General features: G+C 37.4%; 1 protein-coding gene across 1 annotated transcript in view; it reads right to left on the bottom strand.

Moving 5' to 3' along the window:
• LRP2 (LDL receptor related protein 2) overlaps nucleotides 1-20,106 on the bottom strand; it is a 262,918-nt gene that overhangs the window by 124,158 nt on the left and 118,654 nt on the right. The window contains exons 21-31 of the mRNA XM_043995927.1: nucleotides 19,494-19,775; nucleotides 17,389-17,628; nucleotides 14,746-14,865; nucleotides 14,538-14,654; nucleotides 12,348-12,725; nucleotides 10,867-11,115; nucleotides 9,558-9,769; nucleotides 8,339-8,523; nucleotides 6,766-6,994; nucleotides 4,967-5,144; nucleotides 3,460-3,588 (exon numbers count right to left, since the gene is read on the bottom strand). Of these exons, the coding sequence (XP_043851862.1) occupies nucleotides 3,460-3,588; nucleotides 4,967-5,144; nucleotides 6,766-6,994; nucleotides 8,339-8,523; nucleotides 9,558-9,769; nucleotides 10,867-11,115; nucleotides 12,348-12,725; nucleotides 14,538-14,654; nucleotides 14,746-14,865; nucleotides 17,389-17,628; nucleotides 19,494-19,775 (2,319 nt within the window). The remainder of the gene's footprint in view (nucleotides 1-3,459; nucleotides 3,589-4,966; nucleotides 5,145-6,765; nucleotides 6,995-8,338; nucleotides 8,524-9,557; nucleotides 9,770-10,866; nucleotides 11,116-12,347; nucleotides 12,726-14,537; nucleotides 14,655-14,745; nucleotides 14,866-17,388; nucleotides 17,629-19,493; nucleotides 19,776-20,106) is intronic.

Genomic DNA, 20,106 nt, shown 5'->3' with positions numbered 1-20,106 from the left:
AAGACTAAGCCTAGTGGTGAGAAAACCTTTTCTTTTCTCCCTAATTCCACTGCAATTTTCCTTCTTAAAATATATATATTTATTTCCTGTTTTATTATTCATGTTTTACTTCCTTCTTGTTCTACTTTCCAGCTTCTGTCTGAATCACTGATGACCCACATATGTCCTACAGAGTGAACATTTATAAAGCACTAAATGTGGCTTCATCCATTGTTTTAATTGCTAAAAGGTCTGAAATCTGGGAAGCCCATTTAAGAAAAAAGACTGGAAGTTGGCAGTGATTCAAAGAGTAGGTGGGATAGTGACAGCAATAGGAGTGGCATAAGAAGTACCATTTGGAAAAGAAGAAATTTGGGCATTAGATTTGTTAAAAAAACCAACAACATAGAGACAAAGAACAAGAAGCAAACTAGGCGAATAAGATATTGGGGGTGAGAGAGAACTGAATGACCTAGGATCATCACAGTGCATTCTAGCTAAGTATCCCACAGACTTTCAAGACTGAAAATATGCCATTTATTTTTATGTGTAATGTCATACTTCCTTTAACATGAGTGGGAACAGAAGCAGGCACTAGAAGCAAAAGTGATAGACAATTAAATCTGAACCCAAGAATCACATTTAGTGTACCAAGTAGAGGTGGTTCATGTTGGATGCTTTATCATATGATGGAAAGAATACTGGATTTCAAGCCCACAGACCCAGATTCAAATCCTGGCTATATGTCTTAACTATTCATTACCAATATGATCTTAGGCAAATTATTTAACATATTTAGGCTTCTCTTCCTCAATTGGAACATAGATGGCCTCTTCTAGCTCTAAGTCTATGATACCAGTACTACTAGCCAAAAAGCATTGCTTTTTTTCCCAGGACAGAATGGAGAAGTTGTTTAAAATGATCTATTTAAATTATCTCTTCCTATAAAAGAGTTGGCCTTACTTTTGATTAACATATGTTGAGGTCACTCAGAAACTGATTTATAAAGACTGAAAAATTTCCATCACAAAAAGTCTATCTAGGTCATAGAAAAAAATCACCAGGTCATATATGAATCAACAAAAGATACAATGAAAGAAGAATTAGCATCCATCAATCACCATCAAGTTAGTCATGCTGGATATGCCAGTTTCCAGCACATAATTCGACAATATTGCTATGCTGAAAGAATCCGTTGTATCCCAAATGTCTATAGTCAGTCTAATCTTTTTTGCCAGCAGACTAAATTAAGAAATGTCAACAAGGATTAGGTTCAGAGTAAATCTCTGAAGAAAAATGGCAAACATCTATCCTTTTTGTAACCATTAGCAATAATTAAAATCTTTCACCATGGAAGGAATGACCATCATGACACAGTACTATTTCTTGATAAGCATCTGGCTTTCAGTAAAACTGCCCTATCTATATTATATGACTATATCCTAAATTTCCTGGTTTAGGGATATATTTTCCATTTGGAAACCGATTTTAATTCCAGATTAGAGAATCCAATATTCATTTTAAAAAGAAACATTTAATCAATTGCTGTGGAAATAATGTGCCATTTGAAGATCAGTCTTTTAGCTTTGTCTCTCATCATTTTTTAATCACTGGCCAAATACATTTATTTCACTTCATTTAGTGTGTGCCCTGAGACTTGAGTTTTGTGCACACATTTAGGTTTCAAAACAATAGAGAAGAATGAGAAAAGGCAGGTTTTAGTCACAAGACACATATTCAGACATTATTTTGCTTTTTTCCCCAACATAAATTTCTCAAATGGAACAATGAAGTCTTTATTTTCTAATTCTCTATAACACAAAGGTCTTTGTACAGAGGATGCTAGTCTAATGAGTGTTAACCATCCAGTTAAGGGAAATATCAGTGAGTCAATAGGAAAATCAAAATGCTATACTAATAATACACAATGTTGCATTTGATGAAAGTTCTGCATTTTACTTCTGAATTACAAACTTTAGACACTCCTATTCTTCTGCCTTGTCACATAGTCCTACCTTCACCTACCTATATGAAAGAGAATGTGAGCAAAGAAATTATTCATTTGCATTCAGACCCATAGCATTATGTCCATATATGAGAGGTATCATACAAGTAACATAATACTATTCAATGCAAGCCCACCTGACAGTTGTTTATTAAGCATTTACTATGTGTAAGGTTTGGGAAGGAAATAGCAAACTACTCCAGTATCTTTGCCAAAAAAAAATAAATCCGCCAAATGAGGTCATGAAGACTGGGATGCAATTGAAATAACTGAACAACGACAAATGTGTTGTGTTGTGCTAGGCACAATGGATTTTTTTTTCTTTTCCAGACCTGTGATTTCATTTGTGAAAGCAACTCCTAGTGTGGAAATTCCCTCTACCAATGCAGATGAGCACCTGCTTGGCAATCTATAGTCTTAAAGACTTGCCTAAGGTTCTGAAATGTTAACTAACTTTTTCAGGGTGACAAAGTCTATATGGGGCAGGACTTAAACTCAGATCCTGTCTCCTTGGCCAGCTCTGCTACCCTATACACTATATGCCATGCTCCCATACTATTATAGATGCACAACATACAAGAGTAAAATGAAAAAGTCTTTGCTTTTAATATTGTTTATAATGATGCTGTAAAGGGATCCAGTATGTATTCACAGTTTACATCACTATTCCTTACAGATTATACCATGATTTCTTCATGCCTAGTTTCCTTAAAAATCTTAAAAATTCAGCCTAAGTGGTGCTTCCTACATAAAACATTTCCTGATTACCCCTTCTCAACTACCAGCACTCCCCCCAAAAATTACCTTGTATTTACTTTGCATATGTCTCCCCTAATAGACTACATGCTCCTTGAGGGCAAAGCTATGTCATTTCTTTTCTTTTATCCTAGCCCCTAGAATAATGCCTGGCACATATACTTAATAAATGAACATGTCGGGGCAGCTAGGTGGCACAGGGGCAGCTAGGTGGCACAGTGGATAGAGCACCAGCCCTGGATTCAGTAGGACCTGAGTTCAAATCTGGCCTCAGACTTTTAACACTTACTAGCTGTGTGACTCTGGGCAAGTCACCTAACCCCGATTGCCTTGCAAAATAAATAAATAAAAATTAATTAATTAATAAAGGAACATCTCAATAGTTACTCAATGAAAGCTTATTGATTTATCTGTCTTCAAGATCGAGATTAAGTGAAGTAGTTCAATATAGCAGAAGGAGTACTAGGCTCTTCAGCTCAATTCAAAAATTCACCAAACATTAATTAATCATCTACTGTGTACAAAGGCACTGAGGTCAGATCAGTGTTCTTTACCAGCTGTGCAGCTCAAAAGCTAAATGACTTTAAGGAAGTCACTTCACCTTGCATCTCATTCTCTTCACATGCAAAATGAGGAGATTGTGCTAAGTGATCACCAAGGTCCCTTCCTGCTCTAAAGCCATATGCATTTACATTAGTAAAATTGAATGAGCACCATACCTCTCAAGCAATTAACAGAATCAGAAGAAAGGGTCCACCCCGAAGGACAAGTGCAAGAATAAAACCTTGGGCCTGATGAAGAAAGCAAGCACAGGTGGCTACAGGGGGCAGACATACATGAATTTATACCTGAAAATAAAAACATACACATTAATATCAAATCTGTTTCCCATTTTCAAATACAGTGTATCAAGTATAACATTGTTCTTTTGGACTGTATACTGGAATGGCATGGTTCTCCTATATGTATTCATGTTTGCAAGCAAGATAGTTGAGTATCCATTTCACAAATTAACTGAGCTTTTATGCCTGCCCCTAACTTTTCCTGGGCTATCTTCCTCTTTCCCAATGATAAATGTCTCACACAAGAGGCAACAGAGACGAATGACCTGCCTAAGTTCACAGAGGAAACAAGTGCAGAGTCAGAAATGGAACAAGTTGTCCTTGGGATGCCCTGATAAGCCAGCAAAATATGGCTGCTAACCTCCATTTATTTATTTATTTGTCTATCCTTCAGTTTAAGAGATTAACCACTGAGTGACTCTGCACCAAAAGTTGTTTTCTGTTTGCTAAATGTCTAGGATATTTACTCCCAACCTGATATCTTTTATCCCAGCTTCAAAAACTTTAATAAAGTTAGACTATTAGAATCACATATTCACATTCATCAACCAGTTCCTCATCTGCCAAATGAGGGAATTGGATAAGATGATTAATACAGTCTCTTCCAGCTCAAAATGCTATAACTGTGAGTCATGTCTCTTTTTTCCTCTTAGACTATTGGCTCTTTGAGAACAGCAATAATGTGTACACTCTGATATTTAAAAAGTATTATATATACTATAAACATTCTGTATATGTGTATCTGTAGACAGAGGGAATTCTCTCCCTGGTCTATCAGAAGACTACAGGACAGCATCCCAAGAGTACATCTCACTGACAAAGAGAATGATCACACAAAGAGAATGATATCACACAATCATAGGAGCATGCAGTAAGAGATGCTGAAAGGGACCTTAGAGGCTGTCAAACCCCCTCACTTTACAGATGAGAAAAGTGAATCTCAGAGAAGTTAAGTGACTTGCCCAAGTCACTCAGGTATCAAATAACAAGACTGGGATTTGGACCCTAACATTCTGACCCCACATCCTACACTTTCCACTACACTGCCTCTAAGATGATCACAGTACCCTTGCTGTCTAACATATATAACTCAGCAAGTCAGAGCACATAACAAGACCAAGAGGCCATAAGAAACTACTACTATAAAAGAGTTTCTCATAGTCTACTCACAAATTCAGATTTATTTCTGTCCAAACAAGAGGTTTGACTTTTTAGAGTTTAAATAGTAGTGTTGGAAACTGGGAAGATGCAAAGAAGACAGGAGAGACTAGAGTTCAAATATTTACTAGCAAACAAATGACTCAATAGCAGTCCCATAAGGGTTCCCAGAGTAAATGCTTTCCTTCTACCCACACCTCAGTCTAGATAACTTAGCTTCACTTACTATTAGGTTGTTTAATTGGGTGCACAGCAACGATCCCCAGAGGCTGGTGAATATTATAAATCATGACTGTTTGATTTCCCCCATGCCATTTGTTGGCACGGATGACTCGATGAGTATGGCGGTCTGTCCAATAAAGACTGTCTTCAAAGAGAGTCAAGGCATGAGGATGACGTAATATCTGCAAGAAAGGAATTTTCCAGCTATGAGTCCTTAATTGTAATACTAAGGCCCCACACAAAAATGAAGACTGAGGTAGGCAGAGCAGAAAACAATGCCTCTAATAAATTAGTCACTTTTAGACTTATGTCACTTAATAAAAGCAGAAAGTAAGGACCATGGTTATCCTAAAATAATCATACCTTGCATTGTAGCACCTACATCTTTCAAATCACTTTGATACATCTCATTTCGGCCTCCTAACAACACTTAAGCAAATTAGTCAGGTCTCCTTATCCCTACATTACATATGGCATCCTGAAGCATAGAGAGCTTAGATGAATTGCCTGGGGTTACAAAGGTAGTTAAAACTAAGTTCTTAACCCAATGTTTTTTCAACTATACTATGCTACTTCTCATAGGTTCACATTCATTGACCTGGGACAGTTTAGGAAAAGCCTTCAGTGAAGGTAGGAAGAGTCTTCAAAAGTTCTGGCAAGCCTGTGGCTGTCAGATCTTTGGTACATTCTTGGCAGCTGAACTGCAGTTTTAAATCTTAAACTAAAAGTCACTGAGAGTTCCTTGTTAAATGGAAAATGGTGTATCACATTTTTAACAGGTGAAGTTAACTGCAACAGAATAAAATTGTTAAATGACACAGAGGTCCAATGATAAACTTCTTTGTTTCATTATTATTAGTAAACATAAACTGTTGAGTGAATACTAAAAAGATGTGGAAGAGAGTGATATCTGCAGTTCAAGTAAGTGACAGGAATGATTGATGCTATCAATCCCTGGAATCCTCTCTCCTCACTCCCACCTGTTAGAATCCAGAGGTTCCTTCAAGATTCAGCTCAGACTCCATCTCCTTCAAGTGGTCTCTCCCCTCCAAAAAAAGTATTTAGGTTTTATTGGATCCATATTTTTACTTACTCTTCTATGTACTTGTTTCCCCCAACAGCATGTAAACTTGAGAAAAGATTCTTTCACATTAGTGTTCTTCCTTCCCTTCCCCTCTCCTCAGAAAATCACTTTCTATGTCTTTATAGTTCCATATCTATGTATATGGTATTTTCCCCAGTAGAATGTTAGGTCCTTGAGGAAAGAGACTTTTGTTTTTGTCTTTGTATTTCCAAATTTCAGCATAGTTTATGGAACATAATAGAGTCTCAATAACTAAATGCTTGTTGAATTCTGTGTTGGGGTAGTAGCTAATCACAAGATTTTTTTCTCTCTTTTATGACTACAATGGAGTATTATGAAACTGGATGAGCTAGCTCTGTGTTATTATGTATCATTGTTTTATACACACATATAAGCTGCAATACATTGGTCCTTTTATAGAAAATTACAAGAATATATACTAATTAGGAAATGAAATATAAAATTATACAACTAATCATTTTAAATACTGCTTTATTAAAGGCTAATAACTAACTAGATTCAGAAAAAGGTCCTTTTTTCCTATTAGTCTCCCCAAAAGCTTATTTATACATCTTGTTTCTCACACTAACACATCTCTTGAATCCCTAGTCTGTTCAGGATGATGGTGTCTAGAACACTGAACAAGATTGTCTTATCAGTTTACTTTGTGCTATTTTGAGCCAAAAGTTCTTTAATGTTTCTTTTCATGGCCATCTTACCAAATCACTGGCTACCACCTGCCTCCGGTGGTTTCCATCATAATCGCAAAAGTCAATGTAATCAAGGTAGGCATCCATGAAGTAGAGCAATTTGTTGGGGTAATCAATAGCCAAACCATTGGGCCAGTAGATCTTATCCCTGATGATAACTGTGCGATTCGTGCCATCCATACTGGCCCTTTCAATTCGAGGATTTTTGCCCCAGTCTGACCAAAACATCAGATGTGCACTGTGAAAAGAAACTAGTTACTGATGGTAGCAAAATGGTCAAATAGTCAAAATGATTGCCATTTTGATACTTTAAAACAGGCATTTTCAGTTCCACATACAAGCAAAATGTTTATTTTGTTTGTTTTACAATACAAAATCCTAATCCAACTGTAATCTTCCACCATCTGGGTATTTTTTACATTGCTCTTTTGCCACTGAAGTACATACATGGTGATATCTGAGATTTTTCAACACTAATTTATTATTTATAAAACCACTGGAGCATTTATTTCATTTTATATGGCTGGAAGCAATCTTGTAGTTTTTCTACCCCAACACCTACATCTTATAAGTGAAGAAGCTGAGGCATAGAGAGGTTAAATGATTGATGTCCCAGAGTTCCCCTGGCTGTGTAGTTGCAGAGCCAGGGTAGGATCCAAGCCTGTCCCATTCTTAGTTCTTTCCACTGAATCACTACTGGCAGCTAACATTTATAGTTAATGCAAAAATTAGGAGATATGAGTTCATATTTTGTAATTTTTAAGATAGTAAAGTCAATTTATAAATGTTCGTACTTACTTCTAAAGCATTTAGAGGGGGTAGGTAGGTGGTACAGTGGATAAAGCACCCTCCCTAGATTCAGAAGGACCTGAGTTCAAATCCAGCCTCAGACACTTGACATTTACTAGGTCTGTGACCCTGGGCAAGTCACTTAACCCTCATTGCCCCACACAAAAAAAAACCAACCACATTTTGGTACAATACTTTAAATTGTCAAGGGAATCACCTACAGATAAATATGACCCAATTCTCCAACCAGCTCTTCTGGTATTTTTGCATAAACAAGATAATTTGTCCTTCTTACATGATGGGGTTCAAAAGAAAGGTGGTTTTATCCTTTTATTTTATGACTTACAGTGGAGTGTTATGAAACTGGAGGAGCTGGCTCTGTGTTATTAGGTATCATAAGGTATCTATACCAAAACTACAGCACATTGGTCCTTTTATAGAAAATTACAATGGTATCTATTAATTTGGAAATGAATTATAAAATTACACAACTAATCATTTTAAATACTGCATTATTAAAAGTCAATAATGCATATTATCTTCAGAAAAAAGTAACAGTTTGTGAAGGTGACAGATTAGTTTAGAAGCAGCAACAAAGCAACTTTATGCCTATAACTCCCATGACTCCAAAGTCTTCTATGAAATCATCTATATTTATAAATCAAATACAAAAAAATACAAAAACCTAGGGATCATTTTAAACACTGAAACTCAGATATAGGCTACCCACCCCCCATTATAACCATTCTAAGATAACATAATTTTGAAACAAAACCAAAAAAAAAAATCTTACTCAATTCTGGGATCTAATACTAGTCCCCTTGGGTTTGTTACATTTTCACTAATCAGCACAGTCCTGTGGTTCCCATCCATTTTAGAGACTTCAATTGTTTCCAGAACATAGTCTGTCCAGTAAAGATTGCGACCTACCCAGTCTACCGCAATACTTTCAGTCACGGTGACACCACTGTCAAATACCTGTAGGAAAGGAAGGAAGGAGGGAGAGAGAAAGAGAGAGAGCACAAATTCTCTGATATGTAAACATATAAACATAGATTTATATCTACATTAATGTAGAAAATGAGGTATCTAAGTGAGGAAACCTTATAAAAGTAGTTCTGTTTAAATCAACCACAAACTATAAATATTAAATATAGTTTACTATGAAACATTCAGAGTTGTGACAGTGTTGAACTTTACTACAGAAAACAACAGGTTGAATTAAGTTATTTGTTTTTAAGTTCCTGTAACTAGGCATGGACTGCAACTTCTTTAAGTTGATCACCCTTTTGTTACATTACATAGTTGACATAGTGGAAGTAGAGAGAGACAGCATTATATAATGGATCAAGAGGCAGTTTCAGAATCAAGAAGACCTGAGCTCAAGTCTCACTTCTGACACAAATTGTCTCCATGACCCTGAGCAAGTCATTTGACCTGCCCCTAAGACTGCAGAATATCTGCTGATCTAAATTGTTAGGGGAATTTGCCTTGTCATGAATTGCCAATAGCAATAAAATCACAAGTCCAGCCCTAAAATGAAAAAAAAAAAATAATGAAAGTTACACCTTCCCTGATTAGCTATCAGTAGCAGTAACAGGAAAGAGCAATAAGATAGTGGAGATTCTGGAGCAAGTTTTGCCACCAATGGCTACATTATGGTATAGAGATACCATTTTATCATTCTTTTACTATCATCTATTTTTATCCACATGTCCAGAATGAAAGGGGCTATGGAAGAGACCTTTAAGTCTTACTAAGCTCTCATGTTACATGAGCTAGAATGCAAAATTACATATCTATGTTCTTATTTGCTCTGACTCTAAAGCTGTTATAATCTTGTTGACATGGATATCCAGTCCCCAAGTACATGACCTAATCTGGAGGGCAATTTTAGAGTTACATAGGATAAAATGTCACCCTATTTCTTACTGATGAATAAAGCAGAATAACATGAAAATGGCCAAATAAAAATAAAAAGTTGGAAAAATCCAGATGGAAATTGCACTTACTATTTTTCGGTCTGTTCCATTTTGAAAAGCACTCCAGATTTTATCTTGTCTTATATCAGACCAAAAGATACGACCACTGAGTGAATCAAAATCAATCGCTACAATGTGCTCACCATCACGGATAAGTGAATAAATATTATGTCCCTGAGAGGTGACATTGTCGGCAACTATTTGGTTCCGGCTAGCCACAAGTAACAACAGATTTCCTGAAGCTGTGAAAGAATCAAATGCAAAAATTTCAATTATTCTATAGGAAAAATGTTTTTCTGATACAAGATACAATTTTCCTGATATAAGATACTTTTAATAGTTAAAGGGAGTTAAAATGCAGAGATAGTTTCTCCAAAATCCTTTTATCATATTATTTTCAAAATTATTATTGCTCTGAAGCATCTTTCATCATTAAAAAATGCATTTCTGGCCCTGGATTTGGGAGGACCTGAGTTCAAATCCCGCCTCAGACACTTAACACTTACTAGCTGTGTGACCCTGGGCAAGTCACTTAACCCCAATTGCCTCACACACAAAAAAATGCATTTCTGTATGTAATGTACTAAATTTTCCAACTGAAAGTGACCTTTCTTTGTTCTGAATTCCTATTTAGACCTTTGATATGGAATTTATATTGTTTTGTCTTACCTCACAACCACTAGAATGCAAGTTTGTTGAGGTCAGGGACCATGCTTTGAACATAGTATGTGTTTAACAAATATCTGTGAAATTAATAGCTATGTATAAACACATGGATTTGAAGCATTAATACAGAAACCTTTTCAAAATTCTTCCCATGGAGCAGCTAGGTGGCACAGTGGATAAAGCACCGGCCCTGGATTCAGGAGTACCTGAGTTCAAATCCGGCCTCAGACACTTGACACTTACTAGCTGCGTGACCTGGGCAAGTCACTTAACCCTCATTGCCCCGCCAAAAAAAAAAAAGATCAAAATTCTTCCCACAGCAAAGTTATCTGCTACCAATATAAATTCTTTCTTTCAAAATTTATTTTCCAAAATGTTCCAAAATGTTAACTATTGAATGAGGATGAATAGGTATCATGCACTTCATTTTCAATGTGTAATAAATACCATGTAAATTATTCCAGGAGCAAATTTTTAATTAAAAAAGAAACACAATCCCAATGTGCATATCAGTGAAAGATAAGCTCCTTTGGGACAAGATTTCTCAGGTTTAGAAGACTGTCCCAGAACTCCCAAAATTGGGAAGCTTACTAACACATAAAGCCAGTCCTGGCTTAGGATGACATTAAACTCAATTGATATGTTATTAAAGACTGTTCATAACAATCCTCACCGGCCACTTTGCAAGTCTTCCCATTTCCTTCTAATATATATCCTTCATCACACCAACATCTGGAAGACCCTCTTTCATTATAACAATGCTGGCTGCAAAAACCTGGAGTTTCACATTCATTGATGTCTTCACAGGTTTTTGAGTCATTGGTGAGCTGATATCCAAATGGGCACAAACACTGAGCCCCAAAAGGTCCCTGAATGCACTCATGAGTGCAACCAGCATTATTGTCTGAGCAGGTCTCCTGATCTAGAGGAAAGGAAAAAAATTAAAATAGAAGTGTCAGAAATATTATTCTTCAATCATTGTGGTACAATACTCCTCATGTGCGAAATAATGCAACTTCCAAACAGCCATTGAGAGTTGTATTCACTTGACCGAGTTTTAGGATTAATGGTGCCTGCACTCACTTGTCCTTGTTTGTAATACCAACCATCATTCAACTTTAAAACCTCCTTTGCCAATTTCTACTTAGAGCAGTGGAAGAAACATGGGGGAGGAGGGTGATTTATGTAGAAGAAATACAATAGCCACTCATCTCAATAATTCAAGCATGCAAAGAAATCTAAGGTATTTACCCACCTGATGCCTCAATCAACCTAACCTAGAAACAAAGGGGCTGGCAGGCAGGAGAGGATGGCAAACATCTAAGGGCATATAAAGGCATGGAGAAAAGTTCTAAGGAAGGAGCAGAAGGGTACAGATGGATTATTTATTGTACCATCATTCTCCTCCCTCAAGTCAAAATAGCTGTGGGGAGAAGTTATCCAGTGGCTGGATAGTAATTGTCTTCAATTTGCATGTGTTCTAGCAAATGGATTTTATAAGAGTGCTCTATGCACCTAGACTGTGGGAGGAGGGCAAGGGGAGGAATCAATTAACATAAAGGATTTAAGTCATTTTCTGCACAAATACAACACAGTATGAAATCATAAAAATCTAAAATATGTCACAATCATACCTGGCTGGGGTTCATCTGAGAGTGGGCATTGATTAAAGAGGAAAGAAAGAAAGGACAGTAGTTAGGATCACATGCCAATCACAGCATATGCAATCACAATAAACATAAACCCCAAGCTTCATTGTTTTTGTGGCGCATTCTGATTGAAATTAGAAAATATTAAAGTTAGAAAACCTGAGAGCACATTATAGATAGAACCAAATGTAATTTAACAGTCTAGCAGCCCCATTAATCTTCTTTTTCTAGACACCAACATGAAAAGAAACAAAAACACATAACCAAAGTGTGAAGAATTTAATGAGAAATATTATTCAGTGATGATTTACTTAAATTAAATTATATATTACCCCCCCTCAGACAGTTCTAAACTCACAAAGGCATTAAAAATTACTTTACTGTAAAGTGCTACTACCCTTCAGACACCCCAGTGACAGTGACAGTGACAGTGACAGTATTGGGTTCTGTTATCCTGCAGCTCAAAAGGGCTTTATGACCTGTAATCTGTGGTCAGAAAACTTACTGCAAACTGGGGACTCATCTGCCCCATTGGGGCAGTCTGGGATGTCATCACATACTGAGCTCAGATTCACACAGATGCTATGGCCTGGGCACTGCCACTGCCAGCTAGGGCACCGAAAGGGTTGAGTAGGGCAGTCCCTCTCATCACTCATGTCCCTGCAGTCATTGTCCCCATCACAGATCCAAGCCCTGTAGATGCAGTTTCCATTGTCACAGCGGAAAAGAGATGGAGGACAGGTCATGGGAAGACAGCCATTGTGTTCATCAGAACCATCCATGCAATCCGGATGTCCATCACACTCCCAGTTGTTCGGGATACAGGTGCCATCTGACTGGCATTGAAACTCATTCTGGTGGCACATTCCTGGAGGCCTGGTAGCTAAAAGAGAGGCATTTGAAAAGCAGACTCATGAATGCCGCTCACAATTCCATTAATGGTTTTGATCATGGAGTAACTTTACACACCCCAGATTTTTGTTTTCTTTTATTGTGTTTTGTCAATTGCAGTTTTGTGATCTAAGGAGAAAGTATGTCAACATACTCAATCTAGACTGAAATAACCCTAGCACTTCTCCCTCTGGCTTTTGCATTTACTTTTTAAGTGCCAGCTCATATAACCTGACATTTGTCTATGATTAAGCAAAGAACATGAGTTACACCAAAGAAGAAAAGTGATTGAGTTGAGAATCTGCTTTTTTTTCTCTTATATTGGAAATGCTTTGAAACATAGATTTGATAAGGAAATTAGATTTAAAATTGAATTCTAGGCTAAAAATCTCTTAGATTCCTGCCTTCTCTTTCTTCACTGAGGTATAATTGATATGTAAAAGTGATTTGTACCTTAAAAATGGTAATATGGGGGCGGCTAGGTGGTACAGTGGATAGAGCACCGGCCCTGGAGTCAGGAGTACCTGAGTTCAAATCCAGTCTCAGACACTTAACACTTACTATCTGTGTGACCCTGGGCAAGTCACTTAACCCCAATTGCCTCACTAAAAAAAAAATGATAATATGGATGTAAGTATTCGTCCTAATGTTTTTAATAGCTATTCTGTATTAGATATATTTAATTTAATATTTTCTTTTTATTTTGAGGACATGAAATCATTTCCCCAAAGGAATCATTTGAAATAAAATTCAAATACATTAAATGTAGAGGCAACTTAACATTTATAGGAAATGCTTATTATGTTATAATTTTTCACACTCCATCCAGCAATCCATAAAAACTTTTTTGCACCTGAGAACCCAGAAATTGCCACAATATTCTTAAGTGAAATAGCAATTCGGCTGCCATTGACAGTACTATGCTACTTCAAAGCAGCAAGAAAAAAATCCATATTCTCATCCCCAAAACTGGCAATATAGTGCTTGGGGATTTCTAAACAAATCAATTTCCAAGTACTTAAGTATTTTCTGTAACTTTTAGTATGCCCATTAATGTAATTACTCATTAGCAGACATCTAGGAAACCATTCTTCCTACACTAAGAAATGTACTTACTCTATGTAACTATTCTATTGACAGTTTCCTAAAAGTACACAGGTCATACCCAGCACATACACACACAATGAAGAATAATAAATCATTTCCACTATGATGATGCAGCTTATGGAAATGGGAAGTCCTAGTATGTTATACCCATGCTGATCTCAATATTGCTCAGTGAGGGGTGGACTGTATATATCTATGTGACACTTCTACTGAGAGTTCATGTCAAGTATTCACATATACTTAACTACAAAAAAAAAACTCATTAATTTAGACCCTTCTAATATGAAATTGTGATCATGTGGATATTAACTTTATGTTATGCTGGGAAGGAAAATGAGTAGATTAGAGTACATCAGAAATATTTAATCTTACTTAAGAAATGAGATAAATCATTTTAGAAGGAAATCCCCCCGCCACGTATAAATGCTGAGCATGTTAATTCAATGTTTGCTGTATTGTGTTCTGATCTCCTAATTAAATTGGCTCCTTTAAATGACAACTTAGTTCCCATTTGAGTTACTATATATGAATACTGTACTTGAAAGTAGTAGTATGAATTCATTTGAAATATTTTGTAATCTACCCTAGCCTCCCCCCGCCCCAGTTATTGTGAATTAATTATTAAAACTCCCATAATATCCATGCTAGAATCACAAAATATTTCCTTCATCTGGACTGTTGGGTATATGGCACTTACGACAGCCAGCCTCATCAGAGTGGTCATTGCAGTCAAAAACGCCATCACAGTGGTAAATATTACTGATACATTGGTCTCCACTGGTGCACTTGAATTCAGAAGCAGTGCAGTTATATACTATGGATGAAGGAGCATGGTATTAGAGTTCAGCTCAGATAGAAATCACCAAACATTGCTAAGCAATTATTGAGAGAGACCTACTACTTACTACAATCAACTTCATCAGCTCCATCTGCACAGTCCCTGTCTCCATCACACACATAGAATGGATCGATGCAGCGATGGTCAGGACATTGAAACTGACCAGGGTCACAGGTTCCTGTAAAATCTAACATGATCCAAAAACAAAATCAAATTATACTCTACTTTTCCTTTAACTAGCACAAGAACAATACTGAATATCTCTCTCTCTCTCTGTGTGTGTGTGTGTGTGTGTGTGTGTGTGTCTCTCTGTCTCTCTGTCTGTCTCTGTCTGTCTCTCTTTTTAAGCATATGGAAGATCATTTTCAGCTGTACACAACTCTTCATGACCACATTTGAGGTTTTCTTGGCAAAAATACTGGAGTAGTTTGCTATTTCCTTCTACAGCTCACTTTATAGATGAGGAAACTGAGGCAAAGTGATGGGTCACACAGCTAGTAAATGTCCAAGGTCAGATTTGAACTCACCTCTTCCTGACTCCAGGCCTAGCACTCTAGCCACTGTACCACCTAGCTGCCCAGGTTCTATTGTAATTTTAAACTATTGATAGGGAGACCAGCAGATGGAGGCAGAGATGGCTGGGAGGCAGCAAGAATAACCCTAGTAAATTTGGGATGCAAGGATGCAAATGCTGTGAATGTTGAGAAAATTTTGTGGTCCTGCTGATTATTGGGAACTATCTTCAAGGTTGATGATGCAGGAGAAACAAGCTGAACACTTACTATAGTCTAATTCAAATAGGATTTTTATTCAAATTCCAGATTTGACGCTTAGCACCATTTGTGTGTAGGGACAGCTACATGGTGTCATAGTGCACAGGGTGCTGGGCCTGGAGTCAGGAAAACTCATATTTCTGAGTTCAAATCTGGCTTCAGACACTTACTATCTGTGTGACCCTGGGCAAGTCACTTACCCCTGTTTGCTTCAGTTTACTCATCTGTAAAATGAGCTGGAGAAGGATATGACAAAACACTCTAGTATCTTTGCCAAGAAAGCCCCAAGTGATGTCACAAAGAGTGGTACACAATTGAAACAAATGAACAACACCACTTGGGTGCATTTGGGCATGTCACTGAACTTCTCTGAGTTTCAGTTTCCTCACCTTGAAAATGAGAGTGTTATACTCTAAGAAATACTCTAGCTCAAGATCTATGATTCAAAGCAGTATCAGTCATGTAAGTATTCAAGTATTGTCAATGGCAGACACCCTATTAAAGTCTCCATGGAAGTGAACTTCAAGAGGATGGGAGCTTTGGAGCATATGATTTCAAAGACTATGATTAAAAAATAAAACTAGTAAAGCTAGAAAATCAAAATCCACAAGTGGACAATTACCAGAGTGTAGCTTACTTGACTTTGGCCTATGCCTCGTAAAGAGCCATTCCAGCCCACCCAACAAAAAAAGGATCCAAACTCCTAAATGCTGTCCATATATACAAAAGCATGAATGGAATGACTGACACTTCTCTATCTCTACCCATGATGCCACCATGTAAATGACTGTGTGACTAATTTGATCGAAAGTTCCAATCAGAACAATTCTCAGAGCCATTCTGCTTTGCTAAGATAAAACCTTATACCCATCCATTTGAAGTCAACCAAATTACCTCCAAACTAATTATGTGAAATTATGAATATTAATTACAGAACCACAAAATTTTACAGCTGGCAAGAACCATTAAATATCAACTCAAATATGGAAGGCAACATGATATAACAAAAAGAACACTTGACTTGGAGTCAGAAGATGTGGGGGAATTCAGATCCCAATTTTCCCACTTAGTTACTCAGTAGCTTTGAGTAAACCACTTTATTTCTTTTTTTTTTTTTTCCGGCAGGGCAATGGGGGTTAAGTGACTTGCCCAGGGTCACACAGCTAGTAAGTGTCAAGTGTCTGAGGCCGGATTTTAACTCAGGTACTCCTGAATCCAGAGCTGGTGCTTTATCCACTGCGCTACCTAGCTGCCCCCACTTTATTTCTTTAAGCTTTAGTTTCCACATATGTAAATTGGAAATAAGAATATTGGTACTACCTACCCTACAGTGTTGTGGTGAGGAAACTACTCTGTAATCTATAAAACTCAATATAATTGTTGAGATATTATTACTTTTAAGCTGAAAAATTTGAAACCTAGGAAGGTTAAGTGACTTCTTCCAATATAAACAACAAGATCATGGTTGAACCAATATGAGATTTAGGTCACCTGACTCTCATTTAAATACAGACACGAACATCAGTATTGACCTGGAGCCTTAAATAAAGGAGAAGCAAAATGCAAACAAGGCCAATGAGACGAAAAGAAACTTATCTGTGGTTCTTTATTCTGTGGCTTGTTTGGGGTTTTTTTGACTGAATTAAATGATCCATTCAGATAAAAAGCAGAAATTAAGGCAAATGTCTGGATTTTTTTCTACTTCATATAAAACATTCAGATATTTTCTATCTCTGGATGCGTGTTTATTTTTTTTAATCTTCATCCAGATATTTGGTCTTAAGGAGACAACCCTCATTTTGTTTTAATGGGAATTGCATTTATTGGAGAATTCTGAGGCTATGGAGGCAGAGATAACAAGGAGACAGCAGTGGCAATTTTGTGAGCAGAACTATCTTCAAAGCTGGTGATCCTGGAGAAACAAGCTGAATACTTACTACAGTTTTTTTCATCAGATCCATCCCCACAGTCATTGTCTGTGTCACAAAGCCAGATCCTTGGGATACACTGATTATTGTCACAAGTGTACAAGCCTGATGGGCAGGAAGCAGGTCCTGCAGTGGGGCAGTGTTCTTCATCACTGCCATCCAGACAGTCGTTGTGCCTATCACAGCGCCAGCGTCCTGGAATGCACTGCCCATGAGCACAGGTAAATGCTGAGGCAGCACAGGTATTGTCTAAATCAGAAAAGGAAGCATCTCTTAGACATTGGCTTTCCTAACCCTGCAATTACTTCCTTTCCTTACAAAAGCATGGCCCAATTCAACTTTCTTCAAGTACAATGGAAACTCTACCTGGATTGGGAAAGAGGAGCGTGACCTGGGCAACAAAAGTTTAAGCTAATGCCACTTTATTATATCTTCATTGACCATAGGAATTCACACTTACCTTTAAAAATACCAATTGGGGACAATGTGAATGTCCATGAAAGTAAAGGGAACTATATTTTCTTTGGAAGAGAAATGGATCAAGAACTAACACTCAAAATAGAGGGAAAAGAAGAAGGGAAGAGAGAACATGTCTAATTCATGTTTCTAATTCACTATCTGCTCTTGTCCTTCAATATATTGTTCAGTGCCTCAGGCAACTCTTGGAAACTATTGGAAACTATATACACACAAGTTGTCACTTTGTAACAGGGCAAAGTGTATTCTAACTATAATTTCACAATAATAAACTCACAAATCCAAAACCACCCCTCCTCTTTTTTTTTTGTTTTGTTTTGTTTTTGCGGGGCAATTGGGGTTAAGTGACTTGCCCAGGGTCACACAGCTAGTAAGTGTTAAGTGTCTGAGGCCGGATCCGAACTCAGGTACTCCTGACTCCAGGGCCGGTGCTCTATCCACTGCGCCATCTAGCTGCCCCCACCCCTCCTCTTTTAACCCATCTCCCCCCACCAAAAAAAATTCCTATTTTCTCTACTAAGAAGGCTATTTTGCCAATAATCTTGCCAGTTGTCCAAATCCTGAAATTTCTTCTACTCTTCTTACCCTTTGGATTTTTTTAATGGAATGCTTTATAGTCATCAATAGTGCTTTTTGCTCAGGGCACTGGGCTGTGTCCAGGACTTTCCAGATTGGAATAAGTATGAAAAGAAGAAAATGAGGAGGCAGAAGGCTGACATTCTGCACCTAAAGCACTATTATTGAAGAGGAAAAGAAGCATACCAAATAAAGTTTGCAAAGGCTTCAAGTTCAAGGACCTATTCAGGGACATTCATCTCTGAGGTCCTAAAGGCATTGACCAATTTATTTTGGTTCAACATTGTGGAGGACGCTGTTGCCAAGATGTAATTAGCCTGTGTTTGTTCAAATACCCAATGGGAGAGGGAGCTTTTGAATTGTTGGAGGTTTCTTTCTCAGTTTTTTCTATACCTTTGAACTTTGGGGTATTATACTAGTTAAGAATTAATGCCCTCCCAAAGAGGCGAGCTTTAAAGGCGTCTAAAGTGATACACACTATAAACTATTCAGAACCATTCTCAGGGTATTTTTTACCTAATTTCCTTATTTAAAAGGCACAAGAGTACATTTTACTCTCGACTATTCAAATGGATCTGTGATCTAAGCAAAGTGAGTTATTTATTCCCTCCAGTGATACAGATTACAACTCATCTAGCCCTACCCAACCTGTCTTGTTTATGTCCTCCCATAAATTCTCCATGGCATTGAACATATTAGGGGACTTTTTTTTAATCACAAGGCTACTCTGAAATACATAAGCTGTCCATCAATTATCCATGATTCTTACTCTATGCCCAGCCTAGATTCTATTTCTAGTACACATTTCTTCAATGACATTATATTATACCATTTCTTCATAATTCTTGCTTTGCTGTTTGCTTTTTTGGTATTGCAATCTATTCACAGCCAGCATATATCTCACCATGGTCCTTTAGAAAAGGATTTCAATCCTTTAGACACCTCAGCCCTTGAATATTGCAATGGTTTTCTAAACCAAAATTACACCATCAGCCTCTTACAAATCCACTTCTTTCCATCTGTTGATTCTAAGTGATTAACTCTCTTGCACAGATACTTACTTGGTGTGCCGCAGTGTTGCTCATCACTGTTATCATGGCAGTCATCAACACCATCACAGCGATAATACCTTGGTACACATCTGCCATTGTTACAGGAAAAGGAATAGGACCCACACTGCAGAGTGGGTGGCTCATTGGATGGATCCTCAACACAGGTCAACTGATTGGAGCTGAGCTTCATGCCATATGGACAGCCACAAACTCGTTGAAAATTAGGAACTGGGAAACAAAAATGGCTGCAATCTCCATTGGGATTTGTTGCTCGGTTGCAGTAGTTAGAGCCTGAAAAGGTAATGTGCTGAGGTATTATTCTGTGTAGAATTCAATTAAAGCTTCACTAAACTAGGAATTACACCATGTACATCATTTGATAAATTAAAACCCAGAAACTATCCCATAACAGGCCACTCTTTGGGAGTAAATGGTTACAACTTTTCTACTTTGTTCATTCTTTTTTTAACTCCCTCCCAAAATGTTCCTCTCACCCCCAAGGTAAGATCTCCTGCTTAAATTCTACTAGTGAATCATCTAGTTAGCAGAAAGAATAAGAGGATCTGTGGTCAAAGGACCTGGATTCAAATGTCCTCTCTAACAATTATTACCTATGTGGGCC

The sequence above is a fragment of the Dromiciops gliroides genome, chromosome 3, assembly GCF_019393635.1.
Source record: "Dromiciops gliroides isolate mDroGli1 chromosome 3, mDroGli1.pri, whole genome shotgun sequence".
Taxonomy (NCBI): domain Eukaryota; kingdom Metazoa; phylum Chordata; class Mammalia; order Microbiotheria; family Microbiotheriidae; genus Dromiciops; species Dromiciops gliroides.
This window is presented reverse-complemented; position numbering and strand designations above follow the sequence as displayed.